This window comes from Chlamydotis macqueenii, chromosome 3 (genome assembly GCF_036417535.1).
Source record: "Chlamydotis macqueenii isolate bChlMac1 chromosome 3, bChlMac1.mat, whole genome shotgun sequence".
In the NCBI taxonomy this organism is placed as follows: domain Eukaryota; kingdom Metazoa; phylum Chordata; class Aves; order Otidiformes; family Otididae; genus Chlamydotis; species Chlamydotis macqueenii.
In genome coordinates, this window is record NC_141558.1 from 28163419 (window position 1) to 28189379 (window position 25961).

General features: G+C 41.8%; 1 protein-coding gene across 1 annotated transcript in view; it reads right to left on the minus strand.

Moving 5' to 3' along the window:
* The window catches only part of KHDRBS2 (KH RNA binding domain containing, signal transduction associated 2), a 394032-nt gene that overhangs the window by 263890 nt on the left and 104181 nt on the right, over positions 1 to 25961 (minus strand). The window contains exon 2 of the mRNA XM_086743272.1: positions 17612 to 17739. Within this exon, the coding sequence (XP_086599398.1) occupies positions 17612 to 17739 (128 nt within the window). The remainder of the gene's footprint in view (positions 1 to 17611; positions 17740 to 25961) is intronic.

Here is a 25961-nt window from a genome sequence, read left to right on the forward strand (position 1 = left end):
GATCTGTACTTAGATGTTACTTCCCAAGAGTACAGTAACTACCTTTTCTTAGGTGGTTTCATTTCACTAACTTCAGAATTGAAGTTGTCTGCTATCTAGGCAAAAAAACCAGACAAACTGGTACTTTTATGAAATCTATTTACATATGAGCATTTAGGATTAAATTAATCACCCTGGAAGGGCCTATTTTTCTCTAACTAAGCTTCTAGTCTTACAAGGATGGGGTGGTATTTTAACCCAAATAATCTACCATCAAACTGCTTTCACTTAAAAAAAAAAAGAAAAAAAAAAAGTGCTCTTTTACTGAGTGCTTCCCTCTAAAATTGTACCTCATACAGTCTGAAGACATGGGGATTTTGGAGGAATAAAGGGGACATAGTTGGGATGGAATCCTTTCTAGGAGGATCCCTTCTCTCCTTTTCCTTCCCTCTCTGACTGGCATGAAGGGTCTTGTCCCACTTGTTCCAGCATTACCTTTAGCCAAACTTGACAAGCGTGAAAGGGCAATGCATTCACAGAATCTTTTACAGTTTCCAAAGTAATTTAATGATTGATCACTTTGTTCAGTGATAAATTCAAAGTCAAACTGTTATCTCAAAAATGACTTCAGAATCTCCTTCCCCAGAACATAACCATCTTCCTCTGTGGTACCAGTTAATTCATCCCTTATGATCCCATCTGCAGTAGAAAGCTCACATGCACAGATACCTCATGTCATTAGCATTCATTTTCTTGTCTGACTAAACAGGCATTTTGAGATTACAATACTCCTAATACATCAGAAATGCAAATAAAAAAGTCATACATTATTTAAAAATAGTTTCTTCATTGCATCGAATATGTGCTATGAAAAGTGATTTGTTTGGCAGTTTTCTCTTACCAGCTGTTATATGAAAATAACCAAGTCTCTGCAACTGCTTATATAACAAGGCTTTTCTTATGCTGCTATCACTTTTATTAGTTCCTCTCTCTATCCTGAATGCTACTTTTTGATAGAGGGAGAAAAGAAAGATTTTTTTTTTCTTTTCTTGATTTCTTTGGATCGTATGCTGGGCTTCTGTATAGATTAAAACTGTAGTAATCCTGGACAGAATTAAGAGTATTTCTAGGTACGCAACAGCTCTGGGCACTTTTGACCATACCTAAATTACCTTTCAATTCACTAATTATTTGCTACTAACAGTGAGGATACAAAAGCACTGAAGCTGACCTGAGCTACCTGTCCCACTCAGAAATCTGGGTCTGCAGTTGGTAAACCCTCACTGAAATGAGCTATTGCAACTAGATTAGTAGGGGCAGAAAAAAAAAATGAAAACCATCAAGCCAATTTAAAGATAGTTGGTACGTTTCAATGAGCATCAGTCAAATACAATCTGAATGTCTTCTATTTGTATAACCTCTCTGGGCAACCTGCTCTGCGGCTTCACTGTCCTCATAGTGATGAAGTTTCTCCTTTTATCCAGTTTGAACATTTCTTGTTGCAAACTACACCTGCTGTCTCTTATCTCCCTACCTTGCAGCACTGTGAAGGGTCTCCTCCCCGCAGACACTAGGGAGGCTGCTCTTAGGTCCCCTGAAGCCAGCTCTTCTCCTGACTTTTTCAGGCCAGCTCCCTCAGCCTCTCCACACAGGGCAAGTGCTCCAGCCCCTGATAATCTTGGTGGCCTCCCACTGAACTCACTCCAGTTTGTCTACATCTTTCTTGTATTTGGAGACTGCCCCATCAGCATTCCTTTCACAGCCTACATATCACTTATCTTAAATGTGAAGAAAATCTTGGCGCTCTCAGGCTAGAGCAGAATGAGTCAACTTGCTTACTAAGCAGACAACTTCAGCATTGTGGAGCACTGATGTGCACTTAGCCCTGCCCCTGCAGACACAACTGACTTCATGTACTCAGTCTGTGAGCTTAGGCCTAAGCCTATCAAAACATCCTTGCAGAGACATGGTGTGTTCTTGTAACCAGCTCCCAGGAAAAAAAAACCCAGACTTTTCTCTCTCCATTGAGGGAACAATCATGAGAGGATTTGTAGAGTTTCCCTCTTCCCTACATCTCATCCTTCATGTATATCCATGGCAGAACATATTTTCTGTTCTGATTATCCTATAGACTCTTCCGAAAATAAATCCTAAAAAAAAAAAAAAAAGAGGGCAGCAGAGAGAGAAATTATCTGAAAAGTAGTTTTCCACTTTTTTCCTCCCTATCATCTCCTCCCTCTAATGATATTATGAACAACATGATGTTAAGTGCTCTGAAAGTCATCTTGCCTTTTACGCTAGTATGATTTTTACAAACTCAAAAAATGTGACAAATGTAATTATGCCTGAAAGAAATAAAATATCTCTTCTCACAGAGGCTGAAAGAATACTAAAAAGTGATCTGTACTGGCACTGAGCTAATTACAGTGACACCACTCATGCCTCTAGAATTCTGTTCTTACATTATGAACCCCTCATTTCAGGGGTTTATAACTCTGTTCTACGTGAGTTAGCTACTCTTATGGGAGTGCACAACATGGTTGTTAATGGCTTCATTAGTGACATTTTCCTAAAAAGAACTTAAATTTCAGTTTGAAATTTTGTAACTACCCTATCTGCTACATGGTGCAAATCATGAGCAACTTGTGACTAAAGTAAGATGACGCAGTGAGACAAAACCCACCCACAATGTGAATTGTATGCTTGAGTTTAAAAATGTGTATCTTGCAAAGTTTGGAGACAAGAATTACTGTATATGCTAATCACCTTCAGTATCTTCACAACCAGACACAATATTAGGGATTTCTGTAAAGGAAGTGAGGTTCCCGTGGGAAAAAAAAAACAACCTTAATATTATCATGAGTAAGAAGAGAGCTTTATGAACACTAGATGTCAAATGAAGATTGGCAATATAGTCAACATATATCAGTGTTATAAGTTTCACACGTCAACATATTTATCTAGAAAAAATATGGTGTGCTTTCTGGAATCTTTGAAAGTACTTACATATTCTGGAAATCTACAGATAACCTATCTACTTAAGTACATCCATTGTTTTAGGCAACATGACAAATTCACTGGAAACGCTTGAGAATGCAGACTCTCAGGTCTGAACATTAGCAAAATAAAAAAAAGCACTGCCTTGTGTCACGTTGACACGACATAAAATGTGGTCTTACATTATATCTACATTTTTATTTATATATAAAGCTATGCACAGTATCTAGTACCTATGTGAGTAATTGAGCTGAAGTTTTACAGCTTATACATATACACAAAAAAATCTATTTCTTCCAAAGGCCACTTTCACTCAATTAGAAAAACAGTATTTAAAGCAAGGTGGGAAAGAGTAGCCTAAGACACGGTTCTCTTTTATCCAATCTGAAACAATATCATCAGTGTATCAGGAACAAAGAAAAAAAAAAAAAAAAAAAAAAAAAAAGAGAAAAAGACAGAAATAATTCCTTGCCAGTAAAACCAGTAACAAATTGTTCTCTTTCAGAAAGAAGTTTTTTTCTGTCTCTCTGCTACCCACCAGTTTGTTTCTCAGTAAATGATGGAGAAATGGCTCACTCAAAACCCAAACTAAATTTCTTAAATTTCTAATAAACAGGTTCATTATTATTACCATTATTGAATGATTCGCTATACCTTGTATCATTTTTCTTTAATATTTCATTAAGCATTGTTCCAGTGAATTTTCCTCAATTAAAAATAACCAGCTGAAGAAGATTTAATTCTCTCTTGCTGAGTTGACATAAACAGTTTCTCTCATCAGACAGTAGATGGGTTATCAGCTTGGAATCCAGTGATTAGTAAGCAAACGGTGTGCAATCATGCTATGTATGCCACAGTGCACATTTCCTGCAGTAGAATAACACATATGGGATAGTATTTAACCTAGTGCTACTTGCTGCTTACCTAAATAACAGCATTATGATCTCAGAAGGTAGATGGAATCATATCTTCACCATATTCATCACTCATTCTAAATCTATCCTGTTGGAACAAAACTGTGACTTCCTATCTAGGACAAGTGATGGAATAATTGCCTCCCTCCCCACCTTTTTTTTTAAGAATGTATGAGTGACAGCACTGTGCGTTGCTATGTTTCTGGAAATAAAAGAGGAAGGGCATGCTTTCCTTCCAGTTTGTAATATTTTCCTTCTGACTCCCAATCCCAAACCATGGAAAAATAACAGTTTCTGAATAAACCTGTGGTTCTACTATTAACTGAAAATCTACATCTATCAACTGAACAGGCTTGCAATTGATTCTTTTAGTTCCTGAGAATATTTATATACTGATACTACTACTGGGCTATAAAGGCTGAAAATGGAAGACATATTTTTAATAAGTTTTAATAAGACACAATAAAATATATTTTCTAATAAACTCCTGGAAGATATATTTATGAAACAGAGTTCTTCAAAACCAGTAGACATCCTTTGCATGCTCATCATATGAAAGCGTCACCTGTTTATTTTGTTTCCTCAATGTGAGTAAAAATGAAAAGGGGAAGAGATAGGCTGAGGTCAAACACACTCCAGGCTAAATAGCTGCAACCCAGCAAGTAAGAGAGCATTTTAAGCCTATTCCTTTCATCACCATAGTCCTCTACATAGCAACATATAATTATGTTTTAAAGATCTCTGATGATATGTGGGAAGCTTGAGAAATAGGGAAGAAGACACCAAAATCCACGGCAAGTTGCAGTGGAATTACAAAACCATTTAAATGACAATCCTAAAGAGGGAAGAAAACTTGTCACTAAAATATCTGGTCCAGACAGACTCACATTTGCACTGCTTGGAGCTCACCAGCTCTGGAGAAGGCTGCTTGTCTGCCCCTGTCACTAAATTTGGCCTAGGCTTCCTCTGTGCCCTGTGTGAGGAGACAAATGACTCATGGGTTTTCAGGCTATGTGCTTTCCAAGCCTTTCATAGTGACTCAAGGCAAGGCGATCATGCATCGTGTGTAGTCTTCTTTCCTAGTTACTATTGACCTCGTAGGTTGACATCAACTCAGTTTGAAAGAGGAGGCTATTTCAAAAACAAGTAAGAACTCTGAAGTTTGGCAAGAGCATGGAGCTGAATAGGACACGCTTAAACTAAAACAAAGTCTGTGCCATAAACTCATGTTCTAAGAGGTCTGAAGATCCACAGAAGAGAAAACTTTTGTCACCATACTGCTATCAGTAAAAGGTCAAATCCCAGCTCACAGTTCATCACAAGACACAGATGTCTAGAAACAGCTTCCTTAGCTCTGATGTTCATGGAACTGCTTGTGTATTTAGGTACTATTGAAACCTAAATTGTTTTATGATAAGCTATACTACCTCCTGACTAATCATTAGGTTTATTGTACAGAGATGAATGCAGAGAACTAGCTTTTGTGCCAATATTTTACTTTATAAGCAATTTTCAAATTGTTTTACTAAATTTAGCTAAGAGTTATTACAAATTACATTAATTACTACTCTGAAGTGACCTTCTAACTCACTTGAACAGAGGAAAAAAGCCTGAAGAGACACAAAACAGATTTCATCTTCAGCTTCAAGAGGCAGAAACATAATTCAGGAGCATTTGTGTAAGACAAAACAGTACATTTGATTTCAAGAACCGATTAGTTCATGCAGATTCTGCACTTACAACACATTTGACCAGTTTAGACTAGAACAGCAGAGGCATATGAAAAAAATGACCAGCAACTACCTCCTGCCCATTGCAGTTTTTTTTTTCCTTTAAATACGAAATCTTTTTTCAATGCTTGAAAGGAAGTAAATATTTAATAGCAACTTTAAACAAGTTACTAATACACTCTTTAAACCCTACTAATTCCCATAAAATTATCATTTGCTGTCCTTTAATTCTCTGCTAACACCCAAATAGACTGATTGTCTATAAAATAATAAAAAAATAGCACATGATACTCATACTGCACTAGATTTCCTTATTAAAAACATTACTATGAGCAGTGACAAGTGGTGCTCCTCAGAGGACAGGGACCGATGCTGTTTAACATCTTTGTCGGCAACATGGACAATGGGATAGAGTACACCCTCAACAAGTTCGCCAATAACACCAAGCTGTCTGGTGCGGTCGACATGCTGGAGGGAGGGACGCTATCCACAGGGACCTTGACAGGCTGGAGAGGTAAGCCCATGCAAACCTCATGAAGTTCAACAAGGCCAAGTGCAAGGTCCGGCGTATGGGTTGCGGCAATCCCAGGCACAAATACAGGCTGGGCGGAGAATGGATTGCAACCAACCCTAAGGAGAAGGACTTGGGGCACTGGTGGACGAGAAGCTCAACATGAGCTGACAACGTGCACTTGCAGCCCAGAAAGCCAACTGTGTCCTGGGCTGCATCAAAGGAAGCATTGGCCAGCAGGTTGAGGGACATGATTCTGCTCCTCTATTCTGCTCTTGTGAGACCCCCCCTGGAATACTGCATCCAGTTCTGGAGCCTCCAACATAAGAAGGATGTGGACCTGTTGAAGCAAGTCCAGAGGAGGGCCACGAAGACCAGATGGCTGGAGCACCTCTCCTATGAGGACAGGCTGAGAGAGTTGGGGCTGTTCAGTATGGAGAAGAAAAGGCTCCAGGGAGACCTTATAGCGGTCTTCCAGTACCTAAAGGGGGCTTATAAGAAAGATGGGGACAAACATTTCAGTAGACCCTGTTGCAATAGGAAAAGGAGCAATGGTTTTAAACTAAAAGACGACAGATTTAGACTAGATATAAGAAAGGCATTTTTTCCAATGAGGGTGGTGGAACACTGGAGCAGGTTGCCCAGAGAGGTGGTGGATGCCCCAATCCCTGGAAACATTCAAGGCCAGGTTGGACAGGGCTCTGAGCAATCTGATCTGGTTGAAGATGTCCCTGCTCATTGTAGGATGGGGTGGACTAGACAACCTTTAAAGGTCCCTTCCAACCCAAGCTATTCTATGATTCTAATTCTGATTAACAATATTTATACGAAACTGTACCACAACTACAAGAAAGTCAACCTCATATGCTATATGATAGCAGTATTTCAAATTGAAATTTGTATTGATCTGGCTGGTTGGAGTCAATTTTCTTCTTAGCAGACAGTATGGTGCTGTGTTTTGGATTTGTGACCAAAACAGTATTGATAACACACTGATGTTCTAGCTATTGCTTGCACATCTTCAAGGCCATCTTTGTTTCTGACTCTGCTCCACCAGTGAACAGGCTGGGAGTGGACAAAAAGATGGGAGTAGACACAGCCAGGACAGGTGACCCCAGCTGACCAAAGGGATATTCCACACCATATGATGTCATGCTCAGCAATAAAGGCTGGAGGAAAGAAGGAGGAAGAAGGGACATTCAGAGTGATAGCATTTGTCTTCCCAAGTAACCATTACGTATGGTTACCTTACTTCCTGGAAATGGCTGATCATATGCCTGTTGATGGGAAGCGATGAATGAACTACTTTCTTTTCTTTGTGCAAATGAATTCCATGTTTGCTTGTCCATGTAGCTTTTGCTTTACCTGTTAAAATGTCTTTATCTCAACCCAGAAGTTTTCACTCTTTTACCCTTCCACTTCTCTCCCTCACCCCGTTGTGGGGGAGTGAGCAAGCAACTTAGCTACCTACCCACAACAAAAGCCTTTCCAGCTGTTTTAAACTACTTGTAGTAAGTATTTTGGTTTACCCTTACAGGAAAAGCATCTTTCTCTTTCATCAAGATGCAGCATAATAGATACCTTATGCATTCTGTTCTTTCCTAAGTTACCATGTTATATAAACTCTTTTCCACAAGATACATTTATTTCTCATTGTCTATTAAATGATAATAGACTTCGGTATGCTTTTTAAACTTGCTATTTTTAAGGATATTTTGAAAATCATGTAGGAGAACTAGTTTACCATAAAGTATTTTCTACTGCCCTGCAACTTTAAGATACTGTTTTTATAAATGCTAACATAACTGGTAACTCATCATCTGAAAAGCTAGAAGGAAAAAAAAAGGAAATAACAAGTCATCCAAAACTGATCAGAAAATAGGTGAGTTTTTGATTAGTACAAATAATTGGCTTAGTTCTGCTTCTACTGAGATCAACAGTACTTTGATAAATCTTACCTTAACTAATGGTTTGCTTTACATTTCTCACTAAGGATAGGTCCAATTTGAAAGTTTTACTAGATCTGAATCACTGTGTATTTAGAGACAAAATCTAGTTTTTACTGTTCAGTACCCTTTTTAGTCCTTTAAGCAGCAACACAAGTAAATGGAAGTGAGCTGGATTCTACTCCCTATCATAAATCACTAATAGATTTGTTTGCTTAACTCCCCTCAATTTCCAAAATCTAGGTCCCTCGAAAATGTTGAACTTGCAGTGATGATACTGAAGACAGACTTTATATTAATTGAGGATTTTTGGACTAAGCAGCAGAGAAGAAACAATGCTGCTGTAACTGCAAACAAAACTTCAAATATCTTTCAGTGCAGGTGGAACACATCTCTGCAATCTATCACACACAGTCTATGTACCATTAACATGAAGTCATGCTCCTGATTAGAATTGTCTATTAATGCAGGCTGATTTTATTAAAGTGCTGCTATGAATCCTATTTTTCTTCCCTTTTTTTTTCACAAATAGGAATAGCAAAAGAAGAATACAGAGGAATGTAAGAGTTTTGGTGACTTAGAAAACAAGACACACGACCAATGTTCCCACTGGCAAGCATCTAGGACTTGTCTGTATTCCACACTGTTGCTACCAGCTACCATCTCCCTTTTGCTGATCTTTTTATTTGTCTCATTTCCTAGTCATGTTGTGTTTTGCAGCCTGTCAACTCCTTGGAGCAAGACCAGTTTACTCATTGAGCATGTTGAGTACAAAGAGTGTCTCCAACCTCATTTTGGCCTTTGAGTGCTCTGTAATATGAAATGTTAAATTATAACTACTCTAAAAGCCTGCCATCAAAGACGGAAGGCAATACTGCATTCCACCAGAATAGCACAGAGTAAGTCCTTGTAAATCACAAAACAGCAATTTAGTGCCCCCGTTTGTAATTTTAAGGATGAGCTCAAGGAAGAAAACAGTAAAAGCTAGAGGCTGAATTATATATCTGCATGTATAAATAAAGAAAAGATACTCTGCAAAAAAAAATCTTTAAAAAAAATCATATAATCAAAGAGGGGGGGAAAAAAGTCCTTTGATGTTGGGAATATTTTTTTGTGCCACCTATTTTTAATTACGTTGCTGCTGGTTTAATTACATTGCTAAAGATTTATACAGTTGTGAATGCTTAAATGAAACAGAGAGGCAAATCTCTACAATGCTATCTAGAATACCTGTTATTCTCTGCAGTCAGGAACAATTTTACGAAGCAATTTCTAAAGAGGTTTGTGCACAGAAAAATTTTGCAGCATGACAGAGGTTAGCTCATGTTGTGGGAGCTGATTTCAACAGCAGTGTAGGAAAACAAATAAATCCTTAACAAAAATGTGGACCTATTAAAATTAAGTTACTTTCTGTATCCACTCAAAAGGCCCTGGAAACACTGGAGTCACAGTTCACCTGATGGAAGAGGTAAGTAGAGAGATGGATGAAAGGTCAGGTCCTAAATAAGTCAGAAAAGAAAAATGTGTGTGTGATTTTTGATTCATGTATTTTACTGAAAGTACAGCAAAAAGTATTTGTAATTTTCCAAATACTTGTTTTTAAATGCAGGATAGAAGATTCACATGTATTTTGGTTTTTAAGTACAGTTGGAAATACTGAAAAACTGTACTGAATAAGAAAATTTTGGAGAGATGGAATGAGGTTTTGAGGTTTCAAAGGCTTTACCTTTTCTCGTCAGTTTGAATATAGGAAGATATTCAGAAAAACAAAAATGAAGATAACTGCTTTTATACTTTTTTTCTACCCAAGTGTTCACAGGCTTAATTTCACTTTTCAGAATTAGTTGGACAGTTCATACAGAAGCGCTTTAAAGGAAATACCTTGGTTACAAATAGCTATTTATTTATAGCAGAGAAGATGACAATACTGAAAAACTTTAATTTGAATTTTGAAATATTTCTACTATAGTACTTGAAATAAAATTAATGATCAGAATGGAAAACACAGATTAATAAGAAATTTGGTATGAAGCAGAAATGAAATACTATAACTCAAAGGTACTTTTTCTAATATCTGAGCAGCTTAATCAGGGCCTAGTCTTTTATCACTGAGTCACTTTTTTTCAAGTACCTTTTCAAGAGATTTTTCTGAACCTTAAGTACTAAACACTTTATGTAAATTTTCTGTAATAATTTTCTGTATATCAGTTACTGCAGAAACTAGAGACTTAATGAAAGCATCAACCACTATTAAATTCCAGATGAAACACAGAACATAAATAAGGTTTTGCCCCTATTATTCCTGATGTTCTGTGGATCAGAGATTATGGGTGGCAATTACACTTCAATATGAAAATTAAAATAGCCTTAATTAAAAAGGAAGTTTGAGCCCCCTCTATATTTTTATAAAATAAAAAGTGATATTTGGTTACAAAGATGCACAGTTACTTCATCAAGACCTGGTAGGGCTAGAAATCTCTCAGGATATATAAGAAAGCATTCTTTTTTAAAACAACTATTCATGGCATCATTTTCAGTGCAGCACAATTTATCTAAATTAATAATTTTCTGCCTTCCATTGTTCAAGCTTCTCTTTAAAGAATTCAGCTGAAAAACAGAATGAGCATAATTTTTAGGTTCAGTTTGGCATCAATCTAAATTCTAGTATCTTTCCAAGTATAACGGCTTTTCTTGTCTTACATGGGAGAAAAAAAACGCTGGTAGGGTATGGAAAAATTCCTGTTCTGTAGTTAGACACTTAGGTAAGTTTCTTTTTATTAAAAATATTGGAGATTTTTCCCAATATCCTAAAACATCTTCAGGACTGAGTGTCAGGTCAAATTTTCCTTTTGCCTTACGCATCAACGAAGTCCTCATGTCATTACAGCAATATAAATCACAGTTGGAAGTCCTGACTACTGACTGAACTGATAGCCTAGGTCTCATTTTCCTTAGAAATTTTATATTTTCTTGCCCATTCACCTAATGGATATAACACTGTATCTTTTTCTTCCTGTCTTACTTAAAAGGTAACTAAACAAACAAATCACCTGGAGATAATTAATATGACAACAATTTGTATGAAAGCAGAATAGCAACTGTTAGGTTTGAGAGAAACAAACCGTAGAAGAGGAGAATGTTAAATAAAAAGGAAAATCATCATATTCATTGTCTGAGCCAGATGTTAAACCCAGAACAAGAACAGTAAAGCTCACCCTTCACAACTGATTCTTTTGCACTAGTGAGTTTGTATGAGTTATTTGCTTGAAGTCATGAGTTCACGATGTATAAAATGATATAAACAAATATTCAGTGCTGTGACTTTTTTTTAGTTTTATTTGAATCTTTAAATTAGTAAAAGATGCACTGCAATATTAAAGATTTATATATATACTGTTTCTTTTTCTGACTTGTCAGTTGTTTTATATATCTGCACTACATAAAGCTAGTGTCTTAAACAACGTCTCAAATTCTTAAAACTGTACAAAGGAGCAAATTTGCAAAGCCAGGTTTACATGCTCCTTAAACAATTTATCTCAAAAAAGGCGATGACTATACAAAACAACGAAAGCCAAACTTTCAGTTACTGAGTGGCAAAAAAATCAGTTCAAGGAACTGCACAAATTGCTCACGGAGGCTTAAGTGTATAAAACCGCTTATGTCATATACTATTTTAAAGAATAGCACATTTGGATGAATTTATCTTACATAAGAGTAATAAATGATCAGATCAAATAGATACACCGAGAAATATACACATCTGAAAATACTAAGGGACAACTGAACTGCCTCCATGCTAGATCTTTCTTTCCTTCGCTCACACACTTGTATCAGGAACTATGTCTACAATAAAGTTTGTTTTCATACTTAAGGAATAATTCACAAATTCATGCCAGGAGTAAAGCAATTCACTCTGATTTCTCAAAAGTCTTTGTATAAGGAACTGAAAATAAAAAAAATGAAGGAGGTCCAATTTGTTGGAAAATAGTATTTTCTTTGGCAGGAGATGTCAACCAGTACATAAATGCTTGTCAGAGAATCAGCATATCCATCAGTTCAGAGTGGCCTCTACACTCACTCCTAACCATTCTATTAATTCCATAATGATTTGCTCTTTTTGCCTTGTCTTTGAGTTCAATCACTTCATTTCTCTTACTCTTCCTGTCTCTTACCTCTTTTATGTCCCTTTTCCTAATTATTTTCCCAGGTAACAAAACATCACTGCACACATAGTATTTCCTTTTTGTGCATCGAACCTTCTGTGCCATCCTCCAGTCTATTTGCTCTTCCCTCTGTCTCAGGCATGACTATCCTTTTTCATTTTCTCCTCATTAATGAGGGTCTTTTTCTACTGCTACTGTGACTGAAGTTTCTCTATAGTCATTTCTACAAAAAATCTTTACCCTGTTTCCTTTCAGTTCTCCTACCACATCTTCACCAGAATGTGACATCTTCCCCTTACTATCAATTTTATGTTTTCTTCTGTGCTCATGCCTGTAATTAAAATTTCAACATTTTGTTTCTTTGGATGAATAAGTATACCAAGAAAATATGTTCTTCTTTTCACTTTTGGGGAGAATAATATTCATAGATCTGCCACAGTTAGGAGTCTTCTGAATTACTTCAGAATTTTTTTTGTTTGCATATTTTTAACATATGATTGACATACTACAAAATACACTAATTAACTAGAATAACAGTTAATGGAGGAAATTTCAGAAACAAATCTCAGCTCAGTTGATATATATCTTCTTGTTCTGAAAAATTTCCTCTATACCAATACAGTCAGTCTCTTATATTTCTAATCTAATCTACATAACAACATATGTAAGGGAAGGATATATTTTATACACATGTGAAAAAGGAATGTTACAGCTACTGAGCATCAATGAAATTTACCTATTGAGTTAATAAGATACCTGAGAGAATTGAGAAATGACTGATGAGTGCCGATAGCTGCCTTACTGCTGGTTAGATAATGAAAATTATAAAAATATAAGATACTAGAAATATGTCCTGCTAACTAATAGAATCCAATAGAGGTGACAAAGATGACAAACAAGTTAATTCTTCTGATTGACTTCCATGATGTAGAGTTGCAAGACCCAGAGGCCTGCGCCTCCCCCTCTCTGCCCCTTCACATATTTTTTTTTTTTTTTCTTCAAATCATCTGTTTTCCCCTTCTTAAATACGTTATCACAGAGGCATTATCACGGAAGATTCTGCTACCAATCAGCTCGGCCTTGGCCAGCAGCGGGTCTGCCCTGGCCCGGCCAAGCCCGCTGAACAAAGGGGAGCGACTTCTAGCAGTTTCCTACAGAAGCTGCCACCTCAGCCCCCCCCTCATTAAACAAAACCAGTACAGAACTCCATTAGATTTAGACTGATTTACCTGTTCGTTGATCAGAAGGAAAAGAAATAACCAAACCCTGATTTAACCAAATAAGAATTTAATTTCTAGAAAGAACTACTGGAAAGAAATAATTAAACGTATACATTTGAACTGACCTGGGTTCCTTCGTCTTGAACATACAATAGTGATTTTGGTAGCTGATGAGTTAGTAACTCAAACCAAAATAACTCTTTTTTTTGCAATTCATATGAAGAGAAAACACTCACTAAAAATCCAAGGTTTTCCAGAAAAAAAAATTAATGACAATAACTGAAGGTGTAAGTTATGTTTGTTTGGGTGTCTTGACCCTACGCCCACATAGAGACTCTGTCTCTCAGAGAGTCCGGTATTGGCATGCAAATGACAAAGTTTCCCATCAAGCTTCTAAATTGTGGCTTTTGTTTTCAATAACGAGATCATTTCAGACTTCTGTTTCTTTCTTTTTTTTTTTTTAACTAAACCACTCTTTTCCCATATTTGATGTATTTGAAATACAACATTCACCTGTTCAGTGGTGAAATCTTTATGAACAAGGCCTAGCTATTTTCATGCAAGTGATAGTGCCTCTGTGGTAACATGAGAAGAAGAAAAAGTTGCTGTGCAACAGCAGCTGCAGCCAGAGAAAGGAGTGGCTATACCTAAGAGAAACAACTCTGCAGACACCAAGGTCAGTGAAGGAGGAGGGGGAGGTGCTCCAGGCACTGAAGCAGAGATTCCCCTGCAGCCCTGGTGCAGCCCACGGTGAGGCCTGCTGTCCTTCTGCAGGCCATGGAGGAGCAGATATCCACCTGCAGCCTGTGGAGGACCCCATGCTGAAGCAGGCAGATGCCTGAAGGAGGCTGTGACCCCATGGAGAGCCCACACTGGGGCAGGCTCCTGGCAGGGCCTGTGGACCCATGGACAGAGGAGCCCACACTGGAGCAGATTTGCTGGCAGAGCTTGTTACCCTCTTGTAGGGCACAGGCTGCAGCAGTCTGTTCCTGAAGGCCCACACCCCGTTGAAAGGACCCACACTGGAGCAGTTTGTGAAGAACTGCAGCCTGTGGGAAGGACTCATGCTGAAGAAGGTTGTGGAGGACTGTCTCCCATGGAAGGGACTCCACGCTGCAGCAGGGAAAGAGTGTGAGAAGGAAGGAGCGGCAGAGACAACGTGTGATTAACTGACTGCAACTCCCATTCCCCATCCCTCTGTGCTGCTTGGGGTGGGAGGAGGTAGAGAAAATCAGGAGTGAAGTTAAGCCCAGGAAGAAGAGAGGGGTGGGGGGAAGGTGTTTTTAAGATTTGGTTTTATTTCTCATTATCCTACTCTGATCTGATTGGTAATAAATTAAATTAATTTCTCCAAGTTGCATCTGTTTTGCCTGGGACAGTAATCGCTGAGTGATCTCTCCCTGTCTGTATCTCGACGCATGAGCCTTTTGTTATATTTTCTCTCCTCTGTCCAGCTGAGGAGGAGCAGTGATAGAGAAGCTTTGGTGGGCACATGGGTTCCAGCCAGGGCCAACCCACCACATCTGCCTTAGTTGGAATTCACATATCATGAAAGTAAAAAAAAAAAATAATGGCACTATGGTACAGGAAAAAGGATCAACAAACACAAGGCACTGCATCATGTTTCAGAATAAATTTTGAGAGCATTAAAAAGATCTGCTGCATAGAGAACTGTGTGTAAATGAGATGCTGTTTTTGCTTGGGCTGCTGGCATTTAGAATAATTAATCTCAGAAAAGATCTTTGCTGAACCATCAAGTAACATCCTTATTTCTTTTTTAGATCTCTATTTTACAGAAGGGAAGAGGCGCCTATATTTAACAGAGCTGATAATGTAAGACCGCTGTTGCTAATTACAGTCATCTTATTTTTTACTATTTTATTTTCTTGTTATCTGCACCAGCAATTTCAGAAATCAGACTATAGACAATTGAGTAAAGACAATTTTATAATACTTATTCTGCAACTTCAAGAGCTGTTAAGCCACTGGAAGCCTTTTCTGTTCAGTTAACTTTTGCTCAAACCTTAAAATGCTGCTTATGAATCACAGCTCTCACTGAAGGGACCTACCCTCACTGCAGCTTAACCTACACATAAACCTTTAGGTCAAGAGTTTGCTTGGAGCAATGTATATTTCTACATATAGTTAAAATAAGAGCAAACATATTTAAAGGATTGCTCCTGTTCCTAAATAGTCTGTAAACCACATTACTTCTTTTTTAAAATATACTTATTAAAAAAAAAAAAATTATACACTTGGACACTTTCTTCAGATTTACAGAACCCTGCTCATGCAGCACTGCCCAAAAAAGCTTATCAGCAAACAATGAATGAATAATCTAAAATAATGTTTTTGCAAATATAAATGCCTCTGAGATGAAATCATACAGCAAATCTCTTAACTCTTCATAAGTACAGGTCTATCAACTGCTCATATTACCATATTCTGCTAAATACATAAAAATAATGTCTTATTTTATAACTAAATTTCTACTTTTTTCATTATTTATAAAGCAATCTGAAGCAACTTCTGTGTACTGATTTTGACTATCCTAAAGTACACAATTCATCAAGAAAGATAAGACACTAGAACACAGCAATTGGCAGTTTGATACAAATGGCAAATGCAGTCCTTGAAGGACAGTTTCTAGAGGGTAGCAAGAAACGTGTAGTTCTGGGTATAATCACCGCACTGATTTTTTTTGTTTCACTGATAAAAACCTGTAGAAATAGTTTTTACTATTCATTAATATAACAAGCTCATTGAAGTAAATAAAGGTTAATTTAATCATATTCAAGCAGTATATTGGATACATTACTGCATTTATCTTTTAAATAGTTTATCTTTCATTCTACTATCTTCATCAAATAGTATTCTGAATAATTATCACATTGACGTTATAAAGTTACAGCACTATTATACTCTTATTAAGAATTTCAGGTCACCTATAGCATTTACACAAAATACCACAAATCTAGTCAAAGCACTTCAGGCTACGCAGCAAGAAAGTAATTCCTTATAGCACTGTGGTCTTTACCATTTTGATGATTACATTCTCTCAGTTTTATATTCACTAGGCAGGATGTAAATGTCAGCTGAAATAACTGAATCTCAGTTGTTTTGGGGTTTTTGTGTTTTGTTTGGTTTTTTTTTCTAATTTTTTTTTACACCTTTCATTTTGCTTGATAGGCTTTTTACCCATTATAATTTATTGCTCTTACCGATGAAAGTATTAAGCAAAAACCTGAGAGTATAATCAGGGCTAATGGTGAACCAAGTACCATATGATAATGATTCACCAAGAAAAAAAAATAAAGATAAATGGAGATGTTTACCATTTCAGTTTGAATCCTATTAGAACAACTGTTTATATAAAATACAACACTGTACACACACACAAAAAAAATCAACATTCTCTTCTTCTATTTACAATAAGAACTAAGACTTCAGACAAGTAGCTGAATTGAGGGCTCTTTTGCAAAAAAAAAAAAAAAAAAAACAAAAAACAAAAAACAAAAGGCTTTTAAAATCATAGTATGTAGCAGTGAGGAAAACAAACCAAAAGATGAAGAAAGTATATGGCAGAAAGACATTTGAATTTTATAAATAGGGATGTACATTATCAAAGTCAGAGCTTGCAATAATCCTGCTACTTTATCTTTTAGGACTTATTATGCCAGAAAAAATCCTCCAACTCTTGTATAAGGAAGCTGCAGCATGCTTAAGTTGACTTTTCAGAGTTATTGAAATATATTTTCTTTATTCTGATAAATATTGTTTTGTTAACTGTTTTTTTTTTTATTTTCTAAAAAGATGGTACATATGAAAAAAGCAACTGTAAGAAAACATCTCAACAGTTTTCTTAAGAACCAGCTACAAAACCTGCTTGAAGTAAAAAAAAAAAAAAAATTCTCACTCACTTCAATAGCTTTTCTGAAAGGCCCCAAGACAGAAGCTAGAACATATAAGAACTAATAACAGGTAAATTCAAACAGGAGCTTAATTTCTAGGCTTTTGTCATTTTGTTTTGTTTTGGTTTTTTAACATCATGATGCCTGCACACTAAGGGTCAGCAGAAACAGTTAAGTGTATGACTTTTCCATCATTCTATTAAGAAACATTAAAGAAACATTAGGCTATATTTACAGTACCTTTGGATATTGTTTGACAGGGATCAGAACTCTTTCTGACAGCTTTATGTTTTTGTTGCTGATAACATCAAGATATTTCTTTTCTTCATCTTCCTTCTTGCCTTCAGAACCCTGAAATTTTTCAATTTCTGAAAAATATTTAAAAAGAGAGCAATTGGTGACATGATATTTGTCATTCTCAGAAACTTTAAACTTACACATTGTAATACAGACTGTGCACTGAACACCTGTGCCGTTTGCACTCACATGACATTTACTGTTGCCTTTGAAAAAATCTGGACTGCCACCAGTGCTGTGAGGCAGAAATGACAACCCACAAGTCATTCTCCTGTACTAAAACGGAAGCCAAATTATCTCAGTGGGAGCAGGAACAGGTGAGGCTTATGATTCAGTCTATCAATCTTTTAAAGAGGATCACATCACAGCTTGATGTAATTTTGTAAATGTGACCTCCCACAATTAAGTCGGATTACAATTGCAATGGTTAACTTTCCATAAGAGTAGTAAAAACTTGAAGAAACTTCTTATTGTTACTGAGTTTCTATTCAAATGTTTTTGAACAATTTAAAGGTTGTACAAAATAAGATAACAAATAAAGTTACCTCTTGCACAAAAAGACTCTTCATTAAAGAAATGCAGTAATTGCTATATATAAAATAATGATGGTATGTAGAACAGTCGATAGACAAAAACAACCCCAAAATATATTCAGGTTGAATAGTTTTGAGTTCTTTATTCCCTAAAGCTTTACAAGCTACAGATAATAACAATTTTATTTATTACCCTGCAAAGAACATCTTATATGATGCCTGAGAGCTTCCCGATAGTACAGGTACTATTGAAAAAGCCGCATTTCCAGCTGTGTCATTACTGACAGAAAATAACATGGCAATACTTATAATAAGTAAACTATAACTGAATTAGAGCTGAAAAGGGACAGCTGTGGGTCAGAGAAGCACAGGGTTTCAAGGACCAGAAAACAAGCATGGAAAAGAGTAACACAGTGAAGTGGAACATACATACAAATTTATTTGATTTACAACAAGCATAAGAAAAAATGTATGTAAGACAACAGTCACATCACAATTTGTTAATAGCTGTTTCTGCTGCCTATTCTAGATCAAATGATTTATTTAAAGCCTGCATCAGCAAACGGACATTGAAGACCATTACTATAAGCTCTTTTAAAACCTCTCAGAAAACACACCTAAAACAACTCAGATGTGATACACCTTCATTACCTTAGAATTAGAATCATAGAATAATAGAATGGTTAGGATTGGAAGGGACCTTCAAAGGTCATCTAGTCCAACCCCCCTGCAAGAAGCAGGGACATCCCTGACTAGGTCAGGTTGCTCAGAGCCTCATCCAACTTGGTCTTGAATGTTTCCAGGGATGGGGCATCAGCCACCTCTCTGGGCAACCTGTTCCAGTGTTCTACAACCCTCAGTGTAAAAAAACCATTTACCTAATATCTAATCTGAATCTATCTCCCTCTATTTTAAAACCATTACCCCTAGTCCTATTGCAACAGGCCCTACTGAACAGCCTCTCCCCAGCTTTCCTGTAGGCCCCTTGAGGTGCTGGAAGACCACTATAAGGTCCCCCTGGAGCGTCCTCTTCTCCAGGCTGAACAGCCCCAACTCTCTCAGCCTGTCCTCATAGGAGAGGTGCTCCAGCCCTCTTATCATCTTCATGGACCTCCTCTGGACCTTCTCCAGCTGGTCCATGTCCTTCTTATTTTGGGGGCTCCAGAACTGGACACAGTACTCCAGGTGGGGTCTCACCAGGGCAGAGGAGAGGGGGAGAATCGCCTCCCTTGACATGCTGGCCACGCTTCTCTTGATGCAGCCCAGGATGCGGTTGGCCTTCTGGGCCGCAAGGGTGCATTGCTGGCTCATGTTGAGCTTCTCATCCACCAGCACTCCCAAGTCCTTCTCCTCAGGGCTGCTCTCGATCCATTCCCCGCCCAGCCTGTATTTGTGCCTGGGATTGCCACGACCCAGGTGCAGGACCTTGCACTTGGCCTGGTTGAACTTCATGAGGCTGGCATGGGCCCACCTCTTCAGATTGCAAGGTCCCTCTGGATGGCATCCCTCCCCTCCAGTGTTTGACGGCACCACAGAGCTTGGTGTTGTCAGAGAACTTGCTGAGGGTGCTCTCTATCCCACTGTCCATGTCGCCGACAAAGATGTTGAACAGGGCCGGGCCCAACACGGACCTCTGAGTAACGCCACTCGTCACCAGTCTCCACTTGGATATTGAGCTGTTGACCATCACTCTCTCGAGTGCGCCCAACCAGTTAAATCCTTATCGACCTAGTGGTCCGTACACCAAACCCAAATAAAAAGGTATATTAATAATGACTAAAAGCATAAGGATGAGAAGTTTCATTTTTATAAAATATCTAGCAAAAAATGTGCTACATAGCATTCAGTGGGAGGAAGCATTAAATAAGCAGGAGATTACAAAGAAATATTATGAAGTAAAATATTCATATCAGGCAGGTGTAATAAAGAGGAAGTTCTTTTAAGATTCCTGTAACACAAAAAGGTTTGTGTTATGGTAGTGCAGAGAAAAGAGACTTCTCTCTGGGCAAAGCAGACCAGAAAAGGGCCTGGCTCTGTCTTCTTTGCACCCTCCCCTCAGGAATGGGCATACATTAAAAAATATCTCCCCCGCAGTCTTCTCCAGGCTGAACATCCTGGAGGCGGCTCTCTCAGCCCGTCCTCACGGGAGAGGTGCTCCAGACGTGTCATCCTGTGGACCTTTCTTGGTCTCTCCCCAGTATGCCCGTCTCTCTCTTGTGCCGCGGAGCCCACAACTGCACACAGCACTCAAGGTGTGGCCTCACAATTGCTAAGCAGAAGGGAAGGATCACCTCCCTGGACCTGCAAAGTCAGCTGAGGACTAAGAAATGCCTTGAGAAGGTTTATTCCTAAACCAGAACACAGTCCTTGATATGAGCAGTGAAACCTGGTGTCCGACATGTAGATGAAAAATACGGCAACAGGACTCTGCTCAACAGTGGGTCAGTCGTGTGAGAGGAGCTGCCTGGGAAACGTTTGCTCCCTGAGGCTGGGGATTCTGTCTTCTGGGTGTGGCCCCTGAAAGCCTTGCGATGTCACCAGAAAGTCACTGTGTCCTCTGTCACATCCATACTTTCAGGGCACGGGGCAGGCCTGAAGGGCCACACTGCTGTCCTCATCCGTCAGGGTCAGACGTCTGCAGGTGCGGGGACAAAGGATCTCCATCCTGTAGGCTCCCTTCTGAGGGCACAGAGAGGATCTGTCGGAAGGGGACATTGGCAGGGCCCCGAGCACGGGTCCTGACCTGGCACATCCCCAGACTCGAGCTGCTGTTGCTGAGAGGCCAGGAACTTGCCTTTTCCTGCCTTCCCAATTCCGGCCTGCGCGTGTCAGAGAGGTCAGTCTCCACCCTGCCCTCAGAGCAGGAACACGCAAAGACACCCTTGCTGTCTTTGGCACTCATCTGCCCCGGGAGGGTCCCTGGTGTTTGTGGCAGCACAAGCACAGCCCTGAGGCAGAGTGGGCAACCCTTAGCACTCCGCTTGCACAGCTTTGCTACTTCCTGCAGGTTGCATCTCCAGGCCAGGTCATGAGCTTTGTATCTCTGTTGTTTGCAGTGCGAGATGCCGCCGGAGGAGGATTTGGCAGAAGACGGCACCTCTTCCCCTGCTGCCAGCACCAGCCAGGAGCCTCAGGCTTCACCACTGGATGCCTCTGAGGACCTAACGTGCCCCATCTGCCTAGACCGCATGAACGATGAAGCCAGCATGAGCGTGTGCATGCACGTTTTCTGCTTTTCCTGCATATTGGACTGGTCCAGCATAAGAGCTGTGTGCCCAATCTGCCAGCAGCCTTTCCGCTGTATCTACCGCAAGGTGGGAGTCGGCGACTATGAGATGTACCTACTCGTGGACTACAACAGGCTCATCAGAAATGCTGAAAGAGAGAGACCTCGGTCCCGATCTGTGGAAAGGAGGCGACCTCAGTCCTCAGGCCGCAGGCACCGCAGGTCTCCCAGCAGAGACGTCCCGGCCTCCTCAGGGAGGAGAGAGCGCCGTCAACGGGGAGGCCGCCGGGTTTCATCCAGGGGACGGCGGGCAACAAGGAGCCGATCCCAGCGCAGGTCCCGCAGCACTTTGCGCCCGGCACGTCAGCGGGGAGGCCGCCAGGTTTCGTCCAGGGGACGGCGGGCAACAAGGAGCCGATCCCAGCGCAGGTCCCGCAGCACTTTGCGCCCGGCGCGTCAGCAGGGAGGCCGCCGGGTTTCGTCCAGGGGACGGCGGGCAACAAGGAGCCGATCCCAGCGCAGGTCCCGCAGCACTTTGCGGCCCACACAGCACGAGCAGCCAAGGAGAAGGGACCGTGATGACGGGCGAGCTCTAAGCCCTGAACAGCAAGTCCCACCTGATGCCGGCAGAAGAGAGCGCCGTCAGCGAGGAGGCCGCCGAGTTTCCTCCAGGGGACGGCAGGCAACAAGGAGCCGATCCCAGCGCAGCTCCCGCAGGACTTGATGCCCTGCACAGCAGGAGCGGCAAACAAGGAGGGATCATGACGAGGGCTGAGCTCTAAGCCCTGAAAAGCAAGCTCCAGCTTATTCCAGAAGGGAGTACCGTCAGCCGGCAGACCGCCAGGGAACGGCAGGCAACACGCAGCTGATCTCGGCAGGTATCTCGCCATCCTGCCAGGCCAACCCTTCTAGGCTTATGGTGGTAACAGGATAGAAACTTGGGGGCTGCTTTTACAATCACAGAATCGTACAACAGATTGACTTGGAAGGAATATTTTTCTCATACTGTTCTATGTTACACTTGTCTACATAACGTTGTCCTATCTCTTGTCATTTGGGAAAAGAGACCGATACCTATCTCACTACAACCTCCTTTCAGGTAGCTGTAGAGAGCGTAATGTCTCTCCTAAGCCTCCTTTTCTCCCAACTACGCAACCTCAGTTCCCTCAGCCACTCCTCATCAGACTTGCTCTCTAGACCCTTCACCAGCTTTGCTACTCTTCTTCGGACGCACTCAAGCACCTCAACGCCCTTCCTGTAGTGAGGAGCACAAAACTGAACACAGCAATCGAGGTGTGGCCTCACCAGTGCTGAGTACAAGGGGACGGTCACTTCCCTAGTCCTGCTGGCCGCACTCTTTCTGATACAAGTCAGGATACTGTTGGCCTTAAACACTATAAAACTATTTTTCCTAAGGAGGTGCTGAAGATACTTACAAGTCTGCACGGTCAGTAGGCAAGATGGAGGGGAATGAAAGCTTGGGACAAACTGCTCCCCTTCCAAACTTCCACCAGTCCCTGTGATTCTCCCCTCCCCCTTCCCAGTCCTGTGCTTTCTTTTTGACTGAGAGTACATGCAAATTGTGGAATAAAAGTGGAGTCTTTGCTCAAGTTAATGGAAGACTACTTCAGCTAGGTGTTTCAGACATTACCAGCATGTGAAGAAGACACCGCGGATTTACCAAGAGTGAGACTACCTGTGGGACTTTAACTGGTTTCACTCCACTGTTTAGCTCATTGCAGCCCTCATGCTTTTGTTTCTTTCTTATGTTTTCTGTGAAAAAACTTACACAGGTTTTTTTTTTTTCATAAGTTCCCTTATAAATCCCCTGAGGGAAAAAAACCAAGAAGTGGTGGCCTCATGGATGAGAGATTCCCATGAGGCAAACATGAATCTTCACGAGCATACAGAAAGGTTCAAATCTTCCCATGGCAGGCAACCAGGTGCGCTTTCTCAACTTGCACAAGCACGCCCTGAGTCACAGAATCACAGAATGGCTGAGGTGGGAAGGGACCTCCGGAGGTCATCTGATCCAACCTCACCTGCTAAAGCAGAGCCACCTAGAGACAGTGGCCCCAGGACACCAATCAGACAGCTTTTGAATATCTCCAAGGAGGGAGACTCCACAAGCTCCCTGGGCAAATGTGCTAATGTCCGGTCACTATCACAGTAAAAAAGAGTTTCCTGATATTCACAGGGAAGCTCCTGTGTCTTGGTTTGCACCCATTGTCACTGGCACCCCAGAAAAGGGCCTGGCTCTGTCTTCTTTGCACCCTCCCCTCAGGAATGGGCATACATTGAAAAATATCTCCCCCGCAGTCTTCTCCAGGCTGAACATCCTGGAGGCGGCTCTCTCAGCCCGTCCTCACGGGAGAGGTGCTCCAGACGTGTCATCCTGTGGACCTTTCTTGGTCTCTCCCCAGTATGCCCGTCTCTCTCTTGTGCCGCGGAGCCCACAACTGCACACAGCACTCAAGGTGTGGCCTCACAATTGCTAAGCAGAAGGGAAGGATCACCTCCCTGGACCTGCAAAGTCAGCTGAGGACTAAGAAATGCCTTGAGAAGGTTTATTCCTAAACCAGAACACAGTCCTTGATATGAGCAGTGAAACCTGGTGTCCGACATGTAGATGAAAAATACGGCAACAGGACTCTGCTCAACAGTGGGTCAGTCGTGTGAGAGGAGCTGCCTGGGAAACGTTTGCTCCCTGAGGCTGGGGATTCTGTCTTCTGGGTGTGGCCCCTGAAAGCCTTGTGATGTCACCAGAAAGTCACTGTGTCCTCTGTCACATCCATACTTTCAGGGCACGGGGCAGGCCTGAAGGGCCACACTGCTGTCCTCATCCGTCAGGGTCAGACGTCTGCAGGTGCGGGGACAAAGGATCTCCATCCTGTAGGCTCCCTTCTGAGGGCACAGAGAGGATCTGTCGGAAGGGGACATTGGCAGGGCCCTGAGCACGGGTCCTGACCTGGCACGTCCCCAGACTCGAGCTGCTGTTGCTGAGAGGCCAGGAACTTGCCTTTTCCTGCCTTCCCAATTCCGGCCTGCGCGTGTCAGAGAGGTCAGTCTCCACCCTGCCCTCAGAGCAGGAACACGCAAAGACACCCCTGCTGTCTTTGGCACTCATCTGCCCCGGGAGGGTCCCTGGTGTTTGTGGCAGCACAAGCACAGCCCTGAGGCAGAGTGGGCAACCCTTAGCACTCCGCTTGCACAGCTTTGCTACTTCTTGCAGGTTGCATCTCCAGGCCAGGTCATGAGCTTTGTATCTCTGTTGTTTGCAGTGCGAGATGCCGCCGGAGGAGGATTTGGCAGAAGACGGCACCTCTTCCCCTGCTGCCAGCACCAGCCAGGAGCCTCAGGCTTCACCACTGGATGCCTCTGAGGACCTAACGTGCCCGATCTGCCTAGACCGCATGAACGATGAAGCCAGCATGAGCGTGTGCATGCACGTTTTCTGCTTTTCCTGCATATTGGACTGGTCCAGCATAAGAGCTGTGTGCCCAATCTGCCAGCAGCCTTTCCGCTGTATCTACCGCAAGGTGGGAGTCGGCGACTATGAGATGTACCTACTCGTGGACTACAACAGGCTCATCAGAAATGCTGAAAGAGAGAGACCTCGGTCCCGATCTGTGGAAAGGAGGCGACCTCAGTCCTCAGGCCGCAGGCACCGCAGGTCTCCCAGCAGAGACGTCCCGGCCTCCTCAGGGAGGAGAGAGCGCCGTCAACGGGGAGGCCGCCGGGTTTCATCCAGGGGACGGCGGGCAACAAGGAGCCGATCCCAGCGCAGGTCCCGCAGCACTTTGCGCCCGGCACGTCAGCGGGGAGGCCGCCAGGTTTCGTCCAGGGGACGGCGGGCAACAAGGAGCCGATCCCAGCGCAGGTCCCGCAGCACTTTGCGCCCGGCACGTCAGCGGGGAGGCCGCCAGGTTTCGTCCAGGGGACGGCGGGCAACAAGGAGCCGATCCCAGCGCAGGTCCCGCAGCACTTTGCGCCCGGCGCGTCAGCAGGGAGGCCGCCGGGTTTCGTCCAGGGGACGGCGGGCAACAAGGAGCCGATCCCAGCGCAGGTCCCGCAGCACTTTGCGGCCCACACAGCACGAGCAGCCAAGGAGAAGGGACCGTGATGACGGGCGAGCTCTAAGCCCTGAACAGCAAGTCCCACCTGATGCCGGCAGAAGAGAGCGCCGTCAGCGAGGAGGCCGCCGAGTTTCCTCCAGGGGACGGCGGGCAACAAGGAGCCGATCCCAGCGCAGCTCCCGCAGGACTTGATGCCCTGCACAGCAGGAGCGGCAAACAAGGAGGGATCATGACGAGGGCTGAGCTCTAAGCCCTGAAAAGCAAGTTCCAGCTTATTCCAGAAGGGAGTACCGTCAGCCGGCAGACCGCCAGGGAACGGCAGGCAACACGCAGCTGATCTCGGCAGGTATCTCGCCATCCTGCCAGGCCAACCCTTCTAGGCTTATGGTGGTAACAGGATAGAAACTTGGGGGCTGCTTTTACAATCACAGAATCGTACAACAGATTGACTTGGAAGG